The sequence below is a fragment of the Lycium barbarum genome, chromosome 12 (genome assembly GCF_019175385.1).
Source record: "Lycium barbarum isolate Lr01 chromosome 12, ASM1917538v2, whole genome shotgun sequence".
NCBI lineage: Eukaryota > Viridiplantae > Streptophyta > Magnoliopsida > Solanales > Solanaceae > Lycium > Lycium barbarum.
Window position 1 is genome coordinate 102498312 of NC_083348.1, and position 22235 is coordinate 102520546.

At 32.5% G+C, this 22235-nt stretch overlaps 2 protein-coding genes and 1 pseudogene across 6 annotated transcripts; 2 read left to right on the forward strand and 1 right to left on the reverse strand.

Annotated features, from left to right (window-relative positions):
- The first annotated feature begins 611 nt into the window (after positions 1-611).
- Positions 612-3595, forward strand: LOC132625016 (uncharacterized; annotated as a pseudogene).
- A 7594-nt stretch (positions 3596-11189) lies between these two features.
- On the forward strand, positions 11190-15336 carry LOC132621534 (uncharacterized). 2 transcript variants are annotated; one of them, XM_060335848.1, is made up of 7 exons: positions 11190-11483; positions 11569-11850; positions 12174-13312; positions 13984-14046; positions 14137-14406; positions 14503-14738; positions 14912-15336. In XM_060335848.1, exons 2-7 carry the CDS (start codon positions 11732-11734, stop codon positions 15164-15166), a joined length of 2082 nt encoding a protein of 693 aa, XP_060191831.1. In that variant the 5' UTR covers positions 11190-11483; positions 11569-11731; the 3' UTR covers positions 15167-15336. The 2 variants fall into 2 exon arrangements, with proteins under 2 accessions (XP_060191831.1, XP_060191830.1); XM_060335847.1 differs by having other exon boundaries at positions 11192-11483; positions 13984-14406.
- A 1252-nt stretch (positions 15337-16588) lies between these two features.
- On the reverse strand, positions 16589-21725 carry LOC132622666 (uncharacterized). Of its 4 annotated transcripts, none has more exons than XM_060337318.1 (7): positions 21494-21725; positions 20398-20515; positions 19824-19988; positions 19333-19388; positions 17633-17720; positions 17232-17293; positions 16589-17139 (listed from the first exon to the last, which is right to left on the reverse strand). In XM_060337318.1, the coding sequence occupies exons 1-7, from the start codon at positions 21623-21625 to the stop codon at positions 17125-17127; spliced, it is 636 nt and encodes a 211-aa protein (XP_060193301.1). In that variant the 5' UTR covers positions 21626-21725; the 3' UTR covers positions 16589-17124. The 4 variants fall into 4 exon arrangements, with proteins under 4 accessions (XP_060193301.1, XP_060193299.1, XP_060193298.1 ...); XM_060337316.1 differs by having other exon boundaries at positions 16589-17050; positions 17193-17293; positions 19333-19385; positions 21494-21719; XM_060337315.1 differs by having other exon boundaries at positions 16589-17050; positions 17193-17293; positions 21494-21719.
- Positions 21726-22235: the final 510 nt, after the last annotated feature.

Consider the following 22235-nt stretch of genomic DNA (forward strand, 5'->3'; position numbering starts at 1 on the left):
TGCGTTATTTTATTTTATTTTATTGAGTTGGGGTTCCAAACCCAAACCTTATGGTATTAGGCGAAAGGGATAAAAAATTAAAGACCACCAATTTGGGGGGCAAAAATTAAAGACCAGTGCATTTGAAAGGCACTCCGCACAAAAAAATGGATAAATAATCTCTGTGTAACTGGTAAAGTTGCTGCCATGTGACCAGGAGGTCACGGGTTCGAGCCGTGAAAACAGTCTCTTGCAGAAATGCAAGGTAAGACTGCGTACAATAGACCCTTTTCTCAGACCCCGCGCATAGCGGGAGGTTAGTGCACTGGGCTGCCCTTTTTTTTTTAATCTCTGTGTTTCAATTTATGTGGCACACTTTCTTTTTAGTCTATACAAAAAAGAATGTTTCCTTTCTATATTTAGCAACAATTTAACTTTATGAAATAATTTATAGTCACATAAAAATCTAAGACTTATTTTTTTTTAATTTCTTAAACTTTGTGTCTACTCAAATAGTGCCACGTAAATTGGGACCGGAGGGAGTATTATCCAATTTTTGTACGTATTGAAAAAAATCCTTTTAAATTTTAAAGTCTTATTATCCAAATACTCGTATATCCCCTCGCATTTGAAATAATCGTTAAAGTTGTACTAACAATCTGATGCTCCATGGCTAACCCTTACGCATCAATGATTAATACTATTCTCCGCCGAGTAATAACCCTAATCGTTGCTTCTATAATAATCATCGGAAGAGTTCTCTTCACAATCTCTCTCATTATTTTTCCCGGTATGCCTAATATCCAAGTGGAATCATTCGCTGTTTCACACCTCAATCTTTCAAATTCCCTCATTACTTCCAACTGGGATCTCCATTTTTCTGCTCAAAACCCCAACAAGAAAATCACTCTATACTTGGAAGATATTGTAGCTGCTATTTTCTATGATTCACTCTCACTTTCTGATACTAATGTTCCACTTTTTTAATTTATTTATAAGGGTAATGAGACCACTCAAAAAGTTGGTTTTGCTTCTTCAGGGTCGTATGTGGAGAAATGGGCTTTTGATGCTATGAATAAAGAGATGGATGAAAAGAAAAGTATTGGATTTAATGTGAGAATGGTGGGTAGCGTTTGGTTTTGGAGGACAAGTATGAGTTATTTTTGTGTTTATTGTGGGCTTTTTACTGTTGGGGTTAGTTTAAATCACTCTTCTGGAAACTTGCTTGGAGGGCCAAGGCAGTGTGTTCTTGGGATGTGATAGTGAATTTAGGATTTCTAAAAGATGAGTGCATTATCTAAAAAAAAAGAGGAAAGAAATGCGTTGAGTGGGGATTGATTTTTGAACCTATAGGTAAATAATTTAGCTTTCAATTAAGTGCACCACTAAGCCTTTTGTAGCATGAGTTCCATAAGGTAATACTAGATATAGTTTAAAAATTATATACATAATATACCGAATTTAATCGAATGAGCATGAGTTAACGTGACCTTTTCTTACCACATAAATTCGCCACTGGTTTTGCTTTGAGAGGTGAATTCGGTTGACCTTTAGGTTACTAATTCAGTTCTTTCATTCTAGATCTTTACATTTTTTATAAATTGTATAAGCTAACTTGTTTGGAGGTTGTTATTAGCAATGTAGAGAGGATAATTCTGATTGAACTGGGTTATTGTTAAATGATATATCCAAACTGACCTTGATGGTTTCTTTATTTACATTGGTGTTAAGGTGGTTGTCGCTGTAGTTCCGAGGGAGAATGTGTTTTATAATTATGCGATTCTTGGGTTCAAAATAAGTGTACACTTAGCCTGCAAGTGGGATTCATTGAAACCATGAACAAGATCTTCAATTAAACATTGCAAACTGGAGAAGATTTTCATGTTCCCTAAAGGGCTTGGTCATTTCTAGTACAATGCTGAAGCTAACAATTGTGCTCGGGCTATATCTGCATTTGAAAGTGTCAAATGCAGGCACTGTTTCTGTTCCTAACTCTATGTTCAATATGACAATATTTTAGCTAAGTGGGCGTTTGGCCATAAAAATTATTCACTTTTTTCCGGAGTTGTATTCCGGAATACTAAAAACAAAAAAAAATTGTTTTTCAAATTTTTTTTCACTTTTTTACACTACATTTCATCAAAAACTACAATTTCAAAAATTATGACCAAACACAACTCCAACTTCAAAAATTCCAAAAAAGTGAAAAAGTTTTTGATATTTATGGCCAAACGGCCCTAAGTCATTCAAGACTGATATCATCAATTTTCAGAAACACAAGGAAGGTCTAGCCTGAAGGTGGAATGGTGGTGTATAGTTAGGCATAAAGATCCACTAAACTTCAATCTCTCAGGTGCGTATAATTTCTTTTCTTCCATAAAAGTTATGCATTAAGTTTTACTGCATTAATGTTCATGTCAACTTACCATGGCCATGTCCTGTCGAATGGTGTACATTCAGTCTAGACTTTCCTATAGTTGATGGTCCTTGGTTTCGAAGTAAAAGAAAAATCAAACCTATCCTATCTATAGAAAACTTTTTGTTATTCCCTAAACTTAGAAACAATCTGAGGGGCCCATTTAACCATTAAAACTGAAATAGTACACCTACGTGTCATGTTGATAGATTGTTTTCTTAATAACCGCAGATATGGCACCTTCAATTTGAACCACACTTGAGAGCTTCATATATCGTCTTATTAGGAGCCTTATCGTCTCATCTTTACGTACGAACATATGCAATCACGTCATGACACTGGACTACTGGAGGATAATTTAACCACCCAGTTCAATAATTCCACATAACCCAATATTTCTATTTCGAAGTTGTACAAATAGAGTTAGATATACTCAAAATTCATTGTATATGCCGGAGTTAACACTGCGTTGGTGTGATGTAATCTCACTATGCCCTTCCGCTCCCGGGATAATTTTACAAATAATCATTCAACCTTTTATTTTATTTTATTGCACCAAAGCCGTTAAATTGTAACATAAATATTACCCAATTTTGGCCAAATATCATAAAAAGTCCATAAATTATTTTTTATAACAAAAAAGTAATCAATTTTGCTTGAGTATCATATCAAATGTCTCATTTGTTTCATCATAATGACTTTCTGTGATGCTTAGTCATAGTTGAGTGACATTTTTATTACAGAAAATAGTTTTGTGAGTTTTCTAATGCTTAGATAAAATTGAGTGATTTTTTTTAATTCTGGAAAAATAACTAGTGACTTTGATATAATAAAATGAAATTTGAGAGACCATATGCCGAACGCTCCCCCTCCAGCAGCGCTTCAAACGTTCTGTTTTCATCTCTATTTATTCTTTTCTACTATCACAAACTAATACTATCCTGTAATTTGAAATAAATATTGTTAATGGAAGATATTGCCCTCAAGTACTGGAATATTGTTTTCCATATCGCTAAATTATCGCCTCCCGTTCCAAACTAAATATCTTTACTTCTTTTTAGTCTTGTCTCAAAATAGTACTTTTTAATGTTTTAATTGCGCTCACAGAAAAATTACACAAATTGTTTACTTATGCCTTGCATGTTCTTTTCATGTAACTACTTAAACATCTCATAATCAACTTCAGCATTACTATTCATTTAAAATCTATCTAAATCTTTCAGTTTGAAAAAGCACAGAAGGTGGCCCCTGTTATATTGCCCCAAAAACCAAGAAATTCGGCCCAAAAGCAAAACTAAAGTGTGAGATTATTTACTCCTTGAATATGAGTATACTGGGGTAGCAACAAACAAGGGCGGAGCCACATTGGCTCCAGGGGTCATCCAAACCCCCTCGACGAAAAATTATAGTGTATTTTTAAAGTTAAAATTATTTTATTATGTATATATAGTAGATGTTGAACCCCCTGACTTCTTCGTGTATTTACCTTTTAGAATTTTTGAACCCCCTAGATGAAAATCCTGGCTCCGCCGCTGGCAACAAGATTATTTAATTCTAATCCTTCTGTTTTAATTTATGTAAACCTATTACTATTTGGGGAGTCGACGAGGTGGTTCTTTGATCGCATTTTTCTTACATTTTTTCTTAATTACTTGGATTATAAATTATCATGACTTATAGTACTTTTTATGTAATTTCTAAATATATAAATTTTATTTTTACAAACTTGAAAAATCATTGTCGAAATTTATGGTCAAAATTATAAAGTTTGACCCTCGTACTCCGAAAAGATTCACATAAATTAAAACGGAAGGAGTATTAGAAAAAGTGCTGAAAAGACATCAAAAAAGGCGTGACCCTTTTCATTTTCCATTTTCTACCTAATTAGCAAAGCAACAAACTTGAGTCATTCACACAGAGTTTTCGATCTTCGTCTAATTACGCCAATATTCATGTGAACATGATCAATTTAATAGCAAACTTAGGATTTTCACTAAGCAGAGTTAATATGTGCGGTGTAAATTTTAGACGAGGAGGGGTCAATTGATTTCCCAGATAGCTCTGCCCCGGGACCTGATTAGTTGTGAAAATCTTCCTCTTCATTGTCACAATCTGAAGTTATTTTTCATTCATTTATTAGGGTGTCTCTGTATCCACCGTCCAATATATATCTAGGAACCTTTTCAGAAAGAAGCAAGTAGCTTCTCCTTTTATAAATCAGTAGCCAATAGGAGCAGTCAAATTGAGGTCTAGTAACTAATTACGTGACCATAATTAATACGCCATCATAAGAAAAAAGGGAAGCCTAGATCTGAGTTTAAGATTGAGATCTTAAAAAGGTAGACATTTTAAAGTGACTGCATACATACTAAGTTACAGTGTGTGTAGTATCAAGTGAAAATCTTTTACATGATCATACAACTCATATTAAGCCAAATGAATATGATGAACCATAATTCATCTAATACAGTTAGTGTTGTTAATCATGTTTGTCATGTGATCGATAAAAAGCAGAACGATAAACGACACATAAAAGCAGCTATTTATAACAATGTTAACTTTATTGTGATAATGAAAAATGATTGTGAACTAACAAGGGCTTATAAAGTCAGTAACAAGTTCTGAATGAAAAATTGGTTGCTGAAGATGAAAAAAGTATCTAGATTTAAGAGGCTGATCGAAAACTTATACTAATAGAGATGTAGATATAAACAAGAAAATGAAATTGAGGAAATTATAAACAAATATATAATTAAACATGATCGATGCGATCCTTAAAAGACAAATAATATACTATTGTTGGAGGAAATTGTAAAGAAATACTCCTTCCCTTCACTTTTACTTGTCCACTATACTAAAAATAAATTTTCACTTTAACTTGTTCACTATACTAAAAATAAATTTCACTTTTTTTTATTCTTTTTATTTGAGGAATACGGATAATTATATGACTTACTAAGTAGAGTGCAAAATATTACATTGCATTGTGTCACTTAGGACACTTTGATTGCCCAGACTAGCAAGGAGACTACAAGTGTCAACCTTGACATACTTTGTACATAGTAAACTACCCGAAAGATCAGTACTTAGTTGTCTTAACACAAAAGTAGGTGGTATAGCATATTTCTTAACACGACTAGATTTAGATTTTGAAGCCTCCTTTGCTAACAGGTGAGCAACTTGATTTCCTTCAGGAAAGTGATGTCGAATTTGCACTTGCTTCCCCCGGAGAATAAATCATCTGCAAGATGAAACGAGAATCATAACTCATAAGAATGTCGAGAAAAGGACTAAAATCATCCATAATGTTTGGGTTTGGATTAAAATCATACATATTCTTTCACATGGTGCACTAATAGTACATTATGTTTGCATAAGTGGTGCACTTTTAGTCACAATCCCAAATAAATTTAACGGAAAAGAACAAAAATGCCCCTGAACTTTTAGAAAAGGTATAAAAATACCCTTTATTCATCTATTTTGCTAAAACTACCCCTCAATTCAACTTTTTGGCTCATTTATTCCCTTTGACTAACGGACAACACTAATTTTTTAAAAAAAAAAAAAAAAAAAAAATTGCACATGACATTTTATTACTGAAAAATTGATTTATTCTTTTAAAAAGAAATCTGAAAAATCGTTATTTGTAGAATAAGGAAAAATAATTTTTCAACATCCATTTCTTTAAAAAAACAAATGTAGTAAGCCTTATATATATATATATATATATATATATATATATATATAACAGAATTGGATTTTCATTAAAACATGTGGAATTTTTTTAAGTTTGGAAAAAAAAAAATAACGGGTGGAAACCCCATTTTTTTTTTTAGAAAATTCAATTTTTAAATCTGAAAAACTGATTGTTTTTTTAAGTAAAATGTGCAAAACTAATACTCCATAATTTTCTTCTAGATTTAAAAAAAGATAGTTTTCTGGTTTTTTTTTTTAAACACAGTTTTTCCATAAAAAATTTAATTTTTTCAGATTTTTATAAAAATCCAATTTTTCACATTTTGAAAAGAAAAAAAATTAGTGTTGTCCGTTAGTCAAGGTTTTACTCGTTAAAAAAAAGCTTTCCAAATTTAAAAAAATTCCAAGGTTTCAGATTTCTTTTTAAAAGAATAAATCAATTTTTCAGTAATAAAATGTCATGTGCAATTTTTTTTTATTTTTTTTTTTAAATTAGTGTTGTCCGTTAGTCAAAGGGAATAAATGAGCCAAAAAGTTGAATTGAGGGGTAGTTTTAGCAAAATAGATGAATAAAGGGTATTTTTATACCTTTTCTAAAAGTTCAGGGGCAATTTTGTTCTTTTCCGTTAAATTTATTTGGGATTGTGACTAAAAGTGCACCACTTATGCAAACATAATGTACTATTAGTGCACCATGTGAAAGAATATGTATGATTTTGATCAAAACCCAAACATTATGGATGATTTTGGTCCTTTTCTCTAAGAATGTCCACTTTAGCATAGCAAGAGAAAAATATATATTAATTACTTTCCCCCAAATTATCTCTCAAGACTTAAGATATACACCTATAAATGTGGATATTATGATGAAGAAAATGCAATTTATTGTGAACAAATAAAGATGAATGGAGGGAGTATCTAATTTCATATTCTTGTTGCAATTATAAAAGTCTGCAGTGTGGTTGTTACTATCTTTGACTGTGTAGGGGAATTTTCGTCAAACACAAAACCAATATTCGTTTGTTGTGTTTTAATATGCGCATTTATCATCGTTATGTACGCGTGGGTTTTGGTTTACAAATAGCAATATAAAGACTATACGTAATTTATCACTGTGGTTTCGATGAGAATGTGATTCCCAAGCTCTATGTTTTCTCCTCAACCTTGCAGTCAAAATATCATAAAACCGACATCTTGTGAACTCACACCTACGTAAAAAGAAAATTTCCGAAAAAGATTCATTGAAGAACTATGACTACCAATAAAAAGATTCGTCCCTTTTCACTATTTTCAAATTCTAAAATAAACAAAATTTGACTACTATTTCAATATTTTATTTTTATTCACCATTCGATATTTGAATTGCAACATATAACATTTTCGTGTACCGTTTAACTTTTAACTTTTATATTAATGATGATTAATTAAGTCCAATTTAACTTATTAAATTTGTCGATCCCCTGAGCGAGAACGATATGAATTGAAACAAATAAAGTAAATATTTCGCAGGGACTGCAATCCAAGATATATTTTGTTTCTTTAATAGTAATATGCTTACAAGGTGGTTAAATGACGAAAAGGCATAAAATGCTTGAAAAAACAAATCCACAAAGATTAAATCAAATAGAGTGATATAAAGATAGAATAGCAATAATTACTTTATGGGTTGGTCAATTTAGCGATGATGCACTGAGTTAGGTAACTAGATAAAAATATTTAATGGTAGGGGAATTTAACTCATTTATTGAAAATTTATTAGTAGGGGATAGATTGCTCATTTATTTTGTGTAATTAGATTAGATTATGCAGAGACCAAAGCTGCCTAAAAAATTCAACTTTCATTAATAACCTAGTTTTATCATTCTTCTTTTGAGAGCATGTAATTATAAATAGTACCGTTTTACCATTAGAATCAACGCGGTGTGAGCAAAAGCAAAGAAATTTCCTTCTTAGCACGATTTTGACCCAAACACGCCATTTCGCTCAATTCCAAATTATGTCCATTCAAAAAATTTGTTTAAAGTAGGATCTTTACAAAAATAATTGACCGAGTCTGCTGCATAATATGCACAAATTAAAACTTAAGTTGGAAATATAACAATTGAAAACATATATTAACGAATTGCCTGTCAAAGACAAGACGTACTCAAGGAGATGATTTCAAAATCCCTTTATTTAACGAAGTATCTGGTGTGAATGAGTTGAACTTAAATGAAATATTAAAAATTTATATAATCGACCTCCATTTATTTGGGACTAGACACAGTTATTATTATTGTTATTACATTACGAAACGGAAATATATGAATTATCCCATGTTACATTTTGTGGCCAATTATATATGCCTCTGCCATTAACAAATCATTTCGTACTTACCCTCAATTTTAACAAATTTCCAAATGGATTTAATGTGTCACAATACTTTGTTCTTTTTTTCTCATTTTACTCTTATACATTTAATTATATAATATTAAAATTATTTTTCAGATTGAAGATTTTTCACGGTCAAGAGTAAGTACGAGATAATTTGGTGAGCACGACTATTCTCAAAGTATACTAAAAATGATAAAACTAAAATAATTTAATAGGAGTACTTTTTAATCCCTTTTTCCTATTAAATGGGGATTGAGCTCCTCTCCATTTTTCTTTTCTGCATTTTTCTCCAGTTCTACCTTAGATTAGAGATACATAACATGAGTTAGAATTAATGACTAAGATTTAATTGATTAAAACAAAACTCTAATCAAGATTTATATAATTAATAACTTATCTATAAATATATTAAAATATTTTCTCTCTCTTCCTATTTTAATATTTCATTTTTTTCAATTATGATAACTCTTTAGTGGTGATATTTTTCAGAATATAGACAATTCTTTTAGAAATATACTATTATCGATTGAATAATAGGGTATACATTATGTGAATTAGTAAGCATCATAATTGAAAAAAAATGAAAAATATCACCAATTGAATAATGGGGTCTATTTCTGCGTAGGAAAAAAAAATCAGATAAATCAGAAAAAATATTTTACTGGATAAGAAATGTAATATAGAGAGAGAAAATATTTTAATATATTTATGAATAAATTATTAATTATATAAATCATGATTAGAGACTTATTTTAGTTAATTAATTCTTAACTATTAATTCTAAGTCAGCCCATATGTATCTAATCTAAGGTAGAACTTGAAAAAAAATTGAGAAAAGGAAAATGAGGAGAGCCCCATCCATTAAATGGAAATGCAGCCGACTACGAAGTACAAACTGATAAAAAAGAGGACACATCGACTCTCTGTGTCTAAAACCCCAATTTACCCCTATATATCTACTTGTGGCACCGTGCCCATTATCAACTCCCCACCTCCACTCTCCAATATTCAAGTCAGCAAAGAATAAGCAACAAGAGCAGGACTTGTCAACTGATATATTTTGTTTCTTTAATAGTAATATGCTTACAAGGTAGTTAAATAACGAAAAGGCATAAAAAGCTTGAAAAAACAAATCCACAAGAGTTGATATAAAGATAGAATAGCTATAATTTCTTTAAGGGTTGGTCAATTAGCGATGATGCATTGGGAGTTAGGTAAGTAGGTAAAAATATTTAATGGTAGGGGATAAATTTAACTCATTTATTGAAAATTTATTAGTAGGGGATAGATTGCTCATTTATTTTGTGTAATTAGATTAGATTATGCAGAGGTCAAAGCTGCCTAAAAAAATTCAACTTTCATTAATAATATCATTCTTCTTTTGAGAGCATGTAATTATGAATAGTACCGTTTTACCATTAGAATCAACGCGGTGTGAGCAAAAGCAAAAAAATTTCCTCCTTAGCACAATTTAGACGCAAACACGCCAATCGCTCAATTCCAAATTATGTCCATTCAAAAAATTTGTTTAAGTTAGGATCTCTACAAAAATAATTGACAGAGTCCGCAGCATAATATGCACAAATTAAAACTTAAGTAGGAAATATAAACAATTATATGATCATAAAATTCCTTTATTTAACATAATATCTAGTGTGAATGAGTTGAACTTAAATGGAATATTAAGAATTTATATAATCGACCTAAATTTGATTGGGATTAGATACAGTTATTATTATTGTTACTCCCATGTTTCAATTTGTGGCCAATTATATATATCTCTGTCGTTAACAAATCGTCTCGTACTTACCCTTGATTTTAACAAATTTCTAAATGAATTGAATGGATTTCATGTATCAAAATACTTGGCATTTTTTTTCCCTCATTTTACTCTTCTACATTTAATTATATAATATTAAAATTATTTTTCATATAGAAGTTTTTTCAAGGTCAAGAGTAAGTACGAGATAATTTGGTGAGCACGACTATTCTCAAAGTATACTAAAAATGATAAAACTAAAATAATTTAATAGGATTACTTTTTAATCCTTTTTTCCTATTAAACGGGGATTGAGCTCCTCTCCATTTCTCTTTTCTCTATTTTTTCCAAGTTCTACTTTAGATTAGAGACACATAGTATGAGTTAGAATTAATGACTAAGATTTAATTGACCAAAACAAAACTCTAATCAAGATTTATATAATTAATAACTTATCCATAAATATATTAAAATATTATCTCTCTCTTCCTATTTTAATATTTCATTTTTTTCAATTATGACAACTCTTTAATGGTGATATTTTTCAGAATATAGACAATTCTTTCAGAAATATACTATTACCGATTGAATAATAGGGTATACATTATGTGAATTAGTAAGCATCATAATTGAAAAAAATGAAAAATATCACCAATTGAATAATGGGGTCTATTTCTGCGTAGGGAAAAAAATCGAGTAAATCAAAAAAATATTTTACTGGGTAAGAAAAGTAAAATAAAGAGAGAAAATATTCTAATATATTTATGAATAAGTTATAAATTATGTAAATTAATATTAAAAACTTGATTTAGTTAATTAATTCTTAACTATTAATTCTAAGTCATGCCATATGTGTTTAATCTAAGATGGAACTCGAAAAAATAGGGAGAAAGGAAAATGAAGAGCCCCCATCCATTAAATTGAAATGCAGCCGACTACAAAGTACAAACTGATGAAAAAGAGGACACATCAACTCTCTGTGTCTTAAACCCCAATTTACCCCTATATATCTACTTGTGGTACCTTGCCCATTATCAACCTACCACGTCCACTCTCCAATATTCAACTCAGCAAAGAATAAGCAACAAGAACAGGACTTGTCAACTGATAATTCCGATTCTGTAGACTGATTTTTCTATAACAAACTCAATTCTTCTTTCTTTAGATTAAACCATAGTTAGGCCAAGATGGTGACTGGTAGCTATCATCATTCTCTCTAAGTATATTTGCTCTTAAATCTCTGAAAAATTCTCCAGTTAGGTCAGGTTTCAATTTCTCAACCCACAATTAATTTTTCTTGCAAAAATTTTCAACGTTTGACATGAGTTCGTGTTTTTTTTGACAGGTGTTGTGTCGGTTTCTTGCTCTGCAAAATTCAAAAGTGCTATGAGTTTTCCTTCAAATTTCCTCTGTTTCTTTACTTCAAACTGAATTTTGCACAGTGCTGTTAAGTCCATGGGCAATTTCGAAACTTCTTCTTTCTTTACACCTTTGTGGTTTCTCTAAATATGGATTTTTATTCTAGTTTTGTCTATCAAAAAGCGTTCTTGTTACTTGCTACCCTCTTTGTCTCTGTTTCCATCTATTTGCTTCCTCTGTTCAACTTCATCCCTACATTGTTCCTCAGGTATCAAATTTCATTCTTTTTTGTACTCCCTTCGTCCCATATTATGTGACAGTGGTCGAATTTCAATAGTCGAACTAGTTTTTTAAATATTTTAAATTATTAATTCTTGTGACTTAATAGTACTTTTTATCTAGTTTTTCTATGTAAATTTTATTTCGAAAAATTTAAAGATTATATGTTCACACACGGGTCAAATTCTAAAGTTTGAATCTGAAAAAGCGAAAAATGTCACATAAATTGGGATAAATGAAGTAATTTCTAATTTGTTTGTGATTAAATCACATTCTCAGTTTTTTTTTTCTCCCTTTTTTTTGGAATTACAGATTAAGAAGGGGTCAGGCTCCTTTGAACAATTCAGAATTATTTGAAGTTGTGCCTGAAGAAAAAGACCAGAAAGAATCCGACAATGTGAAGGACAAGGAAGAATTTGAACCAAAGTTTGATGCTTTTAAGGAATTTGTTGAGTCTGTGGATTTGGACAAGAAAGACGATATGCAGAAAACTGAGTTTTGTTTTGAGTTTAAATTCCCAACATATGAGGAATTTAGTAAAAACAAGACACAAACTGGTGAACTTATCACATCTGATTTTGTACAAGGAAAGAGTATTAGCAGCTTAATTCAAGAACCTGAGATTGTAAACCTCAATGTTAAACAAATTGGTTGTGATAGTAAAAAAGAAGGCATTGAGGAAATTGAAGGAATGAAACTTATGAAGGGAGAATCTGATACTGTGTGCAAACAATTTTTGGGTGATTCAGAGAAAGATTCTTCTTCGGGTACGGATTCGGATACTGCATCAATTGGTTTTGATCATATGCGTTCACTTATGAGCAGGTTAGTAAATTCCTACAGTGATGGCTTTTTATCAGATGATGACTTTGGAGGTGGTTTTGAGCTTGATCCTTTGAATACTGATATTGATCCAGAGTTAAAAAATCTTGAAATGTCTGAAGAAAATCTTGAATCTGAGGATTTTGAGGATAGTGATAGTGATTTAGTGGAAGAGTTAGGGAAATTACAACAAAAGGAACAGAAAAATGATTCACAATTTTTATCTCAGAATGATTTTGATGAAGATTTGGGCATGGTTAAAAATGTAGAATTTGTTACAGAAGATGACAAGTTAATAGTAAATGGTCCACAAGAGTCTGAAAATCTCAAGTCAAAAAATACAGCTATTGTTGATTCTTCTGGAGATGCAAACAAATTAGAGTCCCTATGGGAACATCAAGAATTGATTGAACAATTAAAGATGGAAATTCGAAAAGTCAGAGCCACGGGTTTGCCTACTATTTTGGAAGAATCCGAGTCTCCAACTATGGACGAATTACAACCATGGAAGATTGATGAAATGCTTCATCGCGAAGATTGCATGAGCGAACTTCACAAATTTTACAAGACTTATCGAGAGAAAATGCGAAAATTTGATATCTTGACGTATCAGAAGATGTATGCAATAGGTCAGTGACAACTCTAAACTACTACGTAATTTCTTTTTATAAATTGTTGTGAGCGTATAAAAGTTAATTTTTTTTTTTTTGTAGTAGGCGCACCAAGATTAGTGTCCACGGTTATCATCATATTTCATAATCGAGTGAAAATAGAATAAAGTGGCTAACCTTTAATTATTCAAAAAGTTTAATACTGGACCCACAAGATCTTGTTAGCTTGGGCTCCTGAAATTAATAATAATATCAAATTCAATGCATTGGATCCATGATGTAAGAAACAAAGTTGGCCCTAGTGAAAAGGCTTACTACCTCCTATTTTATGTTGTCCATACGAAAAACAAAAGGTTAGATAATGATACACTCATACACATTCGACATTCTTATTTTAATGTTTATTCCATTTGAATATGTCAAAAATGTTGTTGAGGACCATACAGGTGAACAAGAGGAAGATTACGCAACAAAATATCCTTTACTGTACTTTCTAGAAGATCTTGACCTAGAATTCTAATTAAAATATTTTTAGGATTGACTGATTACGTAGCGGATCATAGTTTTCTTCCCTAAAATGCCCACCTAGTTGTCTCGCGGAATAGTTTCTTGTTTCTTTACAGTGTCAGTGTATATAACTTATAATCTTTTTTTAATCTGTTGCTGCTCTAATCCAAAATGAATTACAGGTTATCTGCAGAAAGATCCGCTAAAAGACCCGTTGCAATTACTCTTCAATCAGAAATCTTCAGGTCCAACACTAAAATCCCTTCTCTCACAAAACATTAGGATATTCAAACATAAAAGTCATGACATTGACCCAATGGTAAAGTTTATCAAAGAATTGCAGAGTGATTTGGAAGTGGTATACGTTGGACAGATGTGCCTTTCTTGGGAAATTTTACACTGGCAATATATGAAGGCTTTAAGTTTGTGGGATTCTGACCCACGTCGTATCCGAAGATATAATGAAGTTGCTGGAGAGTTTCAACAGTTTCAAGTGCTAATGCAAAGATTTATAGAAAATGAACCTTTTCAAGGGCCTAGAGTTCAATATTTTATCAAGAGTCGATATGATCTTCGTAATCTTCTACAAGTTCCTGTTATTAGAGGTTAGTATCTGAAATGATACAACTTTCTTATTCCTCTTGTTGCTGATTTTTGTTAGAGGTAAAATCTAGTGTATTAAACTTAAAAGTGACATGCAGATGACAGAGTGAAAGACAGAAACAAGGCAAGAACAAGAGAGAAAGGTGACTATTCAATTACCAGTGACGAGCTAGTGGAGATACTGGAAGAATCAATACGAATATTTTGGCGCTTTGTCAGAGCTGATAAAGATTGCTATAGTGTGATGGCGAAAGGTCAAAAGGGAATTCATCCAGATGTTCAAGAACTGGAGGACTTAGAGCTTTTACAGGAGACTAGAAAAAATCTTGAAAAGGTTAGTTCGTAAATTTTACGCATACTTCATTTTTGTAGCGATTACATATATCGAACTGTGTAACTTTATTATCTTAAAGTTTAAGTTGTTAGGGAGAGCATATTTTTTGTTTTTGATGTCTGGAATGTATAATTACATGGATTGTCTAACTTTATTTTTTTACTGGAATGCAGAAGGAGAAGAAACTGCAGGAAGTTTTGAGAAGTGGAAATTGCATATTGAGGAAGTTCAGGAAGAACAGAGAAGAGGATTCAGATCATGTACTCTATTTTTTCTCTCAAGTAGACATGAAATTAGTCTCTAGGGTCCTCAACATCTCAAGGCTAACCAAAGATCAACTAGTGTGGTGTCACAATAAATTAAGCAGGATTAGTTTTGTACATAGGAAAATACATGTAGAGCCATCTTTTTTGCTCTTCCCTTGTTAATACTAGTCAAATTTTTTTAGGTAGAGTATCAATTATGGCAACAAATTACCTTTTATATTGTTGCCATTTTATGTACCCTAGATTCATTAATTGTCGAATAGTAAATATGGAGCGGAAACATAAAAATAGGTACTATATCTTTTACAATAGGAAGTTTTCCCAACTCCAAAGATTGACTTGGGAAATGAAGGTAACTTCTGATGAACATGAAGTGACATGTTGGGAAAGTCTTGTGTCTCTTGCACGAAGAAACGTGCATTGGACTAACTACATCATTTTCTATAACTTAGTGTAGGCGTTTGGACATGCAAGATGAAATCATCGTTTGGACATGCAATTTCATCTCATGAAATGAAATCTCAAATCATCCAAAAAGGCATAATTTGAGATTTGAAATCATGATTCCAAAAAATATAAATGTAAAATTTGACTCATACGTTTATATTTTATAATAAAAGATTCATAGTTGGTAGATATATTTACCAATCATGTTTACTAACCATTTGTATTAAATATTAATCTGCAAGTTGGTAAAATATATTTACCAATCATGTTTACCATGTGGGAGGATTATATTAAATAGTTACATCACTATTCATGTTAAATTTTTCTTTTTATTGAACTAAAGTTTGATCAATTGATATTGTATTTTTTAAAAAGGCCTTCTAGTAGCGTATTAATTTTATTATGAACTATGATTTACTCATTTTATAAGATTGTATAAGAATTGAATTTTTTTTGATGAGTTTCACAACTTGTGGGGTTTTTATGTTTATAAAAAAAACTGGAACTTAAGAAATCCAAATCGCATATCCAAATATGATTTCATCTCATGAGATGAAATCATGTCCAAACGGCTCCTTAAAGGTGAAAAGAGAGAAAGGGAAAAGAAAGAAGGAACTAGCCTGCTCAATATATTCCTTCTAGTAGTAGTTATACGTGGAGTTCTAACGTAATTAAAGTAAATCACCCAGTTATACGCTATGGGTAATTTATATTCAAAAACTTGGGGTGAACCGCAATCGAGCATGCCACTGACCTCTGTTATTCTGTTAACATAAAACGATCTGTTGATTGAGTAAAATAATGAACAGACGGTGTTTAAAGAGCGAATCGATGGTTACACTTTTCTATTGGGCTATCCAACGGCAAACTCTGCTCAAATTCAACGTCGTTGGTACTTCTGGTTTAATTCATCAACTGTTGGTAAATTTTTTTCACACTATGGTTGAAATAAAGTGGAAACGATTACAGGAATAATACCTTAAAAAAACGTAACAATTGGAATGTCATAAGATCATGAAGCACCATAAGATTCCTCTGCTATGACACCGCTTACACCTTAAACAGGGAATAGTAATGCTTGGCACTTTAATACAGTAAATATGCTGCTTAAAACAGTAGATGACACTGCAAACCGAATTATCAAACATTCCATCACAATAATTCTTTTTCTACATATCAATGTTTCACATGATAAGACTTGATTCTTGTTGGCCACTGAAACATGCACCCCCACCCCACCCCCAAAAAAAGACTGTAGCTCATATGTTTTGAGTTAATTAAACAAATTAAATCCTGCCCTGTGGAAAAAGCTACATGAATACGTGAACTGTACATTGGAGAATCTTACAGCTAACCAGAAAACAAACATGAACTTCCAGTAAGGACAACAGGCATGAAGAGACTTGTTTTAAAGATGGATCAATTCAACTAATCCCATCATATCTCTGTTTCACCTTTGAGTCTGTTCCTCTTCTTTTCTTTTCTCCTTTTGCTTCCCTTTTCGGAGGGGGGCTGTTTGCTTTTATTTGATTTATTCTCCTTGGTGAAGGAGGCAGGCTACTGAGCAAGGTCTGGAGGCGAGATGTCCAGACAGAGGGTCTGGTAAAGGAACATAAGTTCACGTTACTAGAATACAACAAGAATAACGTGAACTTGAACTTAACTTGCACCCATTACTGATTATTTCTCTGAATCAAAAAGGGAAAGAAAAAGGAATCAGAGAAAGCAAGAGAAGTATAACCTTTGGTCATTTGGTGGTGCTCTCCATCTTTGCTCGTACCTGGTCATAAGCATTAAGCAGGTCTGCCTGTTTATTTGCTACTTCTACTAGAGTTTCCAGAGCTGCAAAAGATAAAGCCCCTCATGCTATCAAGATGAGGCACAGAAAGATTGCATAAATAGATAAGCCACAAAGTTGATGCCAGATTTCAGTGAGTTCTCTAGATGGGCTAGAAACACCAATCCTAGAGTAATGCTGTATATTTAGCTAGAGAACAAAGAGACATACGCACACACTGTCTCTCACACACACATCATTTCTATTCAATATTTTGGGTGCTTTTAATTCTCGAAAGTTTGACTTCACCCAGGATTCTTTGTTACTCCAAGCCACATTTATATCCAGTATACCAATGTGAAAAGATACTTCTGACGGTTACTGGAGGGATGAAAGTAAATTACCAGTCTCAAATGATGATTGGGCAGCTCGAAGCTTTGGAGAGACCAGCATCCCAAACATGGATAATGACTTGAGTCGTTCTTTTCGAGCCTAGTAAGGAAATAACAGTACAACTAAATTTAATGCACACAATAATCCTCAATATATTCTAGCCTAACCCTGCCAAATTAATAAAAAGAGAGGTGCCCGAGATAAGAGAATAGTAAGATTGATGTTTCATTGAACAAAAAAGAGACCAGTAAGATTGATATGAGTCCTGAAATTAAAAATTTCTGTAAATGTGAGATATAACAATATTGCCAAAGAAGAATGAAGTCCAGTTAGTTAAATTTATCTATCCGAGCTAAAGTCTGAAAATCCAAACATTTGCAGATTTATACACTTGATCTTAGACAAAAGGCTGGGAAAGGTAAAACTCAAAATGGCAGATTTGCACCCCGCCTATCCAATTTTGGCAACTAGCTCCTAGATAAAAGTAGAGGAGATTTGATGGACTATTTCATTGAAGTTAGTGAAGGATGCTTTGAAATGATGATAGATAACATGACATGTAAAAGAGAAATAGTCCGTTGAGAAGATGTCACATGAAGGACCAAATAATAAACACAATGTTTACTCTTAAAGACGGGGATATTTATCATTTTTGGGAATGGTGCAAGCTAAGTTGAGACATAGAATTTACATTTTGCGTGTCCACAAACTAAATTAGACTAGCGGTTCTTGTAACTAGTACTAGAGGCAAATGGCAATATGGAGCGATTGTAGAAACATAATTAATGTAACATTTTCCTCATTAAAGCAAAATTAAACTAGCTATAGCTTTCATAGTGCTAGATAGAATAAGGAAAAGTTACAGAAACTGGCTCAATTTGATTGGTAAACCCTAAATATTTGTAGTTAATTATTTAGATGATCAGAGAAATTTAAGAGTCGGAAAAATAGGAGGGATGGAGACTTGATTCCGGAGATGCGCAGACATTGTTTACATGAGAAGAGTTAAAACTACCACATAATCAATCTGAGGAATTCTTTAATGCCTGAAATCCTTGCAGCACATTGCTAAAAACACTCGGCTAAATGTACCGTCAAGAACATAGAGATGTAAATGCAAAGGAGGAAAGAGAAGCAGAGAGAGAGAGAGAGAGAGAGATTATTTCTTCATTTCAGTTTTATCAATTTCCCAGAGGAAAATTGCAGGGAACTTGGATAAAGAGAGGGGTCATATTATTGAGGAGATATGTTAGTCGAAACCAAGATTAACGTATAAAAACCTTTTGGTTAACCTTGATCAATGTTAACTTCTAAATCACATCATAAAGAAAATTTGGTAGCAAAACTGAAGTGCAAGGTGATTCAATGATTCTGAACAGAATTATCAGATGATACGGAATTTATTGGGCATGCAGCATTTATATATGTTGTCACTACCTGCATAGTCTATGTACCTAAAGCCTACCCTGGTAAACCAATCTTTTATAACTCTCTCTCATGAAGTTAAACTAAACCAGAGATTGAATATCTTGGAATGCTCGTTTTCATATATTTTTTGGGGGAAGGGGGAGGTACTGCATGGCTGGGGAGATTAACTGAATAATGCATGTATAGGCGCCAGAGGCAAGCATTACCTTATAAAATCATACCACCTGAAAAACACTGCTTGGTTAGAAGTTGTTATGATAATATTCATTGGTGAGTCACTTACTTGATCCTCAAGCGTGCGTGGTGATTCACTAGCTTCTGCCGCTTCTTCCTGAACTTCTTTGCAAAAGCAAAAGAAAGTTATAAATATTTTATCAAAGATGCTCAATTCAGGTAAAGGAGTAGAAGATGCATCCTTTATTTACTTATTTATTTATTTATTTGTATACATATCTGATATCTTATATCAGCTTTTGCTGTAAGTGTAGAAGAAGCATTCCTTAAACTGGACTTCCATGGCACTAACAAACATCGGGTGCAGAACGAAAAAGGTTGGAGATATTGTCATGCAAGTTTGCATGACAAAAATCAAGATAGAGAAGTATTTTCATGCTTTTACCTCAGTAAGGAGTAGTTGAAAATCCAGGTCTATTATCATGTTTGAAACAAGCAGGTGTTTTACTTTATATTAACAGTCTAGTAGCCTATTCTTCTTAAAACTGCTTTTTGAGAAACAGTATGAATGCTAAAAGAGCCAGGAACATGCATCTGTACCAGAATTTAGAGAACCATCCTGATTCAGAACCATTGGGCTATCGGATTTCTTCTGTAACGGTTTATCCTCCCCAAATTTTGCTTCCTCGGAACAGCTTTTTGGACTCTCAGACGATGCCGCCCACTTGCACAAACTGATATGCAATTTCTCCGATTCATGCCCAGCTGCATGACAAAATCAGTATTAGGAATTCTTGAAAAAAAAAATCCACATCATAGCCAATCTAAGAAAAATCACAACGAAAAATATAAGCAAATACAGGTCCATGAGACCACTTTATCCATATAATCAGTTACATGGAGAAAGGAAGAAGAGCTGCGTCCTAAACAGGTAAATGAGGGAAAAGATAATTCACGCATGATGCCACTGTCTTATAAAGGATTCTCCACATAAAAAATTCCATTCACCATAATTTAGGTAGTAAATAGTTACTTAAAATTAGAACCCTTCCACGAGTCCCACGTATCTTTGAAGAACTCAAGCATGTTCTAAGAATAAAAGTCCATGGCAGAAAGAAGATGACACGGGCGATTCGTGTGCAATCAAGTAAAGGCCAGAAATACTGCAAATTACCATCCTGATGATTTAATTGCAATGTAGTGGCAGCAGAATGAGATTTGAGATCGAACAATGCACTATTGATACGTGAAGCACCCATAGAATGCCGAGCACTTGCCAGCTCCAGCCATCCCTGCCATGTAAGCAAATGTAAGGTCAATACTATATCAACCTCTCAGATAAATAGCTGTCACTTGCACGCACTGGCGAATTTATGGGAGAGATTATGGGGCACGTGAACCCATGGTCTCTCTGCAAAATTAGACATTTTACGTTCATATTTCTAAAACTAGTACTCCCTCCTTTCAAAGTGTTTGTCTGGCTTTGACTTGGCACGAAATTTAAGAAAGTAAAGAAGACTTTTAAATATAATTAAAGATGTGTATAATGTACCAAAATGTCATTTAATTTTGTGATCTTAAATAAAAGATGTGTAGAATGTACCAAAATCCCCTCTAATTTTATAGTCTTAAACATGTAAGGGTAAAAGTTGGAATTAAAGAGTTGCCAAAAAAGAAAAGAGGCATTCCCTTTTTTTTTTTTTAAATGGAGTAAAACGGAAAGTAAGATAAACATTTTGAAACGGATTATAATATTAACTGCTGGCACCCATTATTTGCCAAGAGGAATAGGGATCAGTTACCACTTGATACATTTCTCCTCCTTTTTTTCCAGCTGTGCACCCGTGTACTAGAAATCCTAGATTCATCTCTCTGCTTGCACGGATTTGAATACAATTCATTAACCAGTTGATTATGCATTATATCCAGTGGTGGAGCCACATAGAGCCGAGGGGTTCGGGCGGAAAAAAACACTATTTTCACAAGATTAAAATTAGTTTTTTTATATATATAGTAGATGTTGAACCTCCTTAGCTTCTTCGTAGTCTTACTTTTTTATATTTTTGAACCCCTCGGCAGAAATCCTGGCTCCGCCACTGATTATATACACACATATAACACATCACTACAAATCCATTTAAACTAAATTCTGGATCCAATACACTCCAAGTAAAATTAGGGATACTTATCTAGTTCAACATTCGGATGTTTACGCTTGGAGAAAAATATGAGTATAATCACAAAAAAAGGTAAAGAAAGAAAATGGTAACCTGGCGAAGTGATGAAGAGAGAGAATTCATAAGAAGGAGATAGCTGTCCGTCGAATCCATTAACTCTAAAACATTCTTATTATCTTTTTCGTTTTCGGAGCTCTGCATTTGTGCATTTACCTCATTCACCATAATATTCAATCACAATCTGCTATTACTATTCTTTCTGAAAGAAAAGCTACATATATATACTTCACTTTTTCTTTTTGGAAATCCTCAATTTAATTGGAACCCAATTGTAATTCTAATTCACACTTTTAATAGCAATGCCCCGACCCGGTCTTACTACGTCAACCCGTCACTTTTATATTTGATTGACCAACTTACCCTCTCTTGTCAACGGAGGGATAAGGCATTTTTCGGAGCCAAAATTATAATCTTGATTAAAATTTGTTTTTTCGAAAGAGAAAAAAAAAAAAAACCATAAGTTGATAACAGCCCCAATACACATACTCCAATAATCCTTAAAAAAAAAAAAAAAACTTAGAATGGAAATCATGCTGAAAGAAATTGATGATATTATTAACAATGCCTGAAAATCATCTTATAATGTCAATTTTGTATATTTGATTATATGGCATATATGAAAGAAAAAAATAAATTGAAGAAAAATGTCTACGCACATAATTTCTATGCAAACAAAGTAGGGATTATGTTAGAAAAATTATCGAAGTATATGTCATATAGTCCTGCGTCGTTTTTTTTTTTTTTTTTTGGGAGAACAACCTTTCTGTCCCACAAA

Excerpts from the sequence above, each read along its gene's own strand:
- LOC132621534 (XM_060335847.1), top strand. The coding sequence starts at position 11,732 with ATGGATTTTTATTCTAGTTTTGTCTATCAAAAAGCGTTCTTGTTACTT. Across the intron at positions 11,851-12,173 it reads ATCCCTACATTGTTCCTCAG|ATTAAGAAGGGGTCAGGCTC; the intron begins GTATCAAATTTC and ends TTGGAATTACAG. Across the intron at positions 13,313-13,983 it reads TCAGAAGATGTATGCAATAG|GTTATCTGCAGAAAGATCCG; the intron begins GTCAGTGACAAC and ends AATGAATTACAG.
- LOC132622666 (XM_060337315.1), bottom strand. The coding sequence starts at position 21,625 with ATGGTGAATGAGGTAAATGCACAAATGCAGAGCTCCGAAAACGAAAAA. Across the intron at positions 20,516-21,493 it reads TCTCTTCATCACTTCGCCAG|GGATGGCTGGAGCTGGCAAG; the intron begins GTTACCATTTTC and ends CTTACATGGCAG. Across the intron at positions 17,294-17,632 it reads CCAATCATCATTTGAGACTG|CTCTGGAAACTCTAGTAGAA; the intron begins GTAATTTACTTT and ends TATCTTTTGCAG.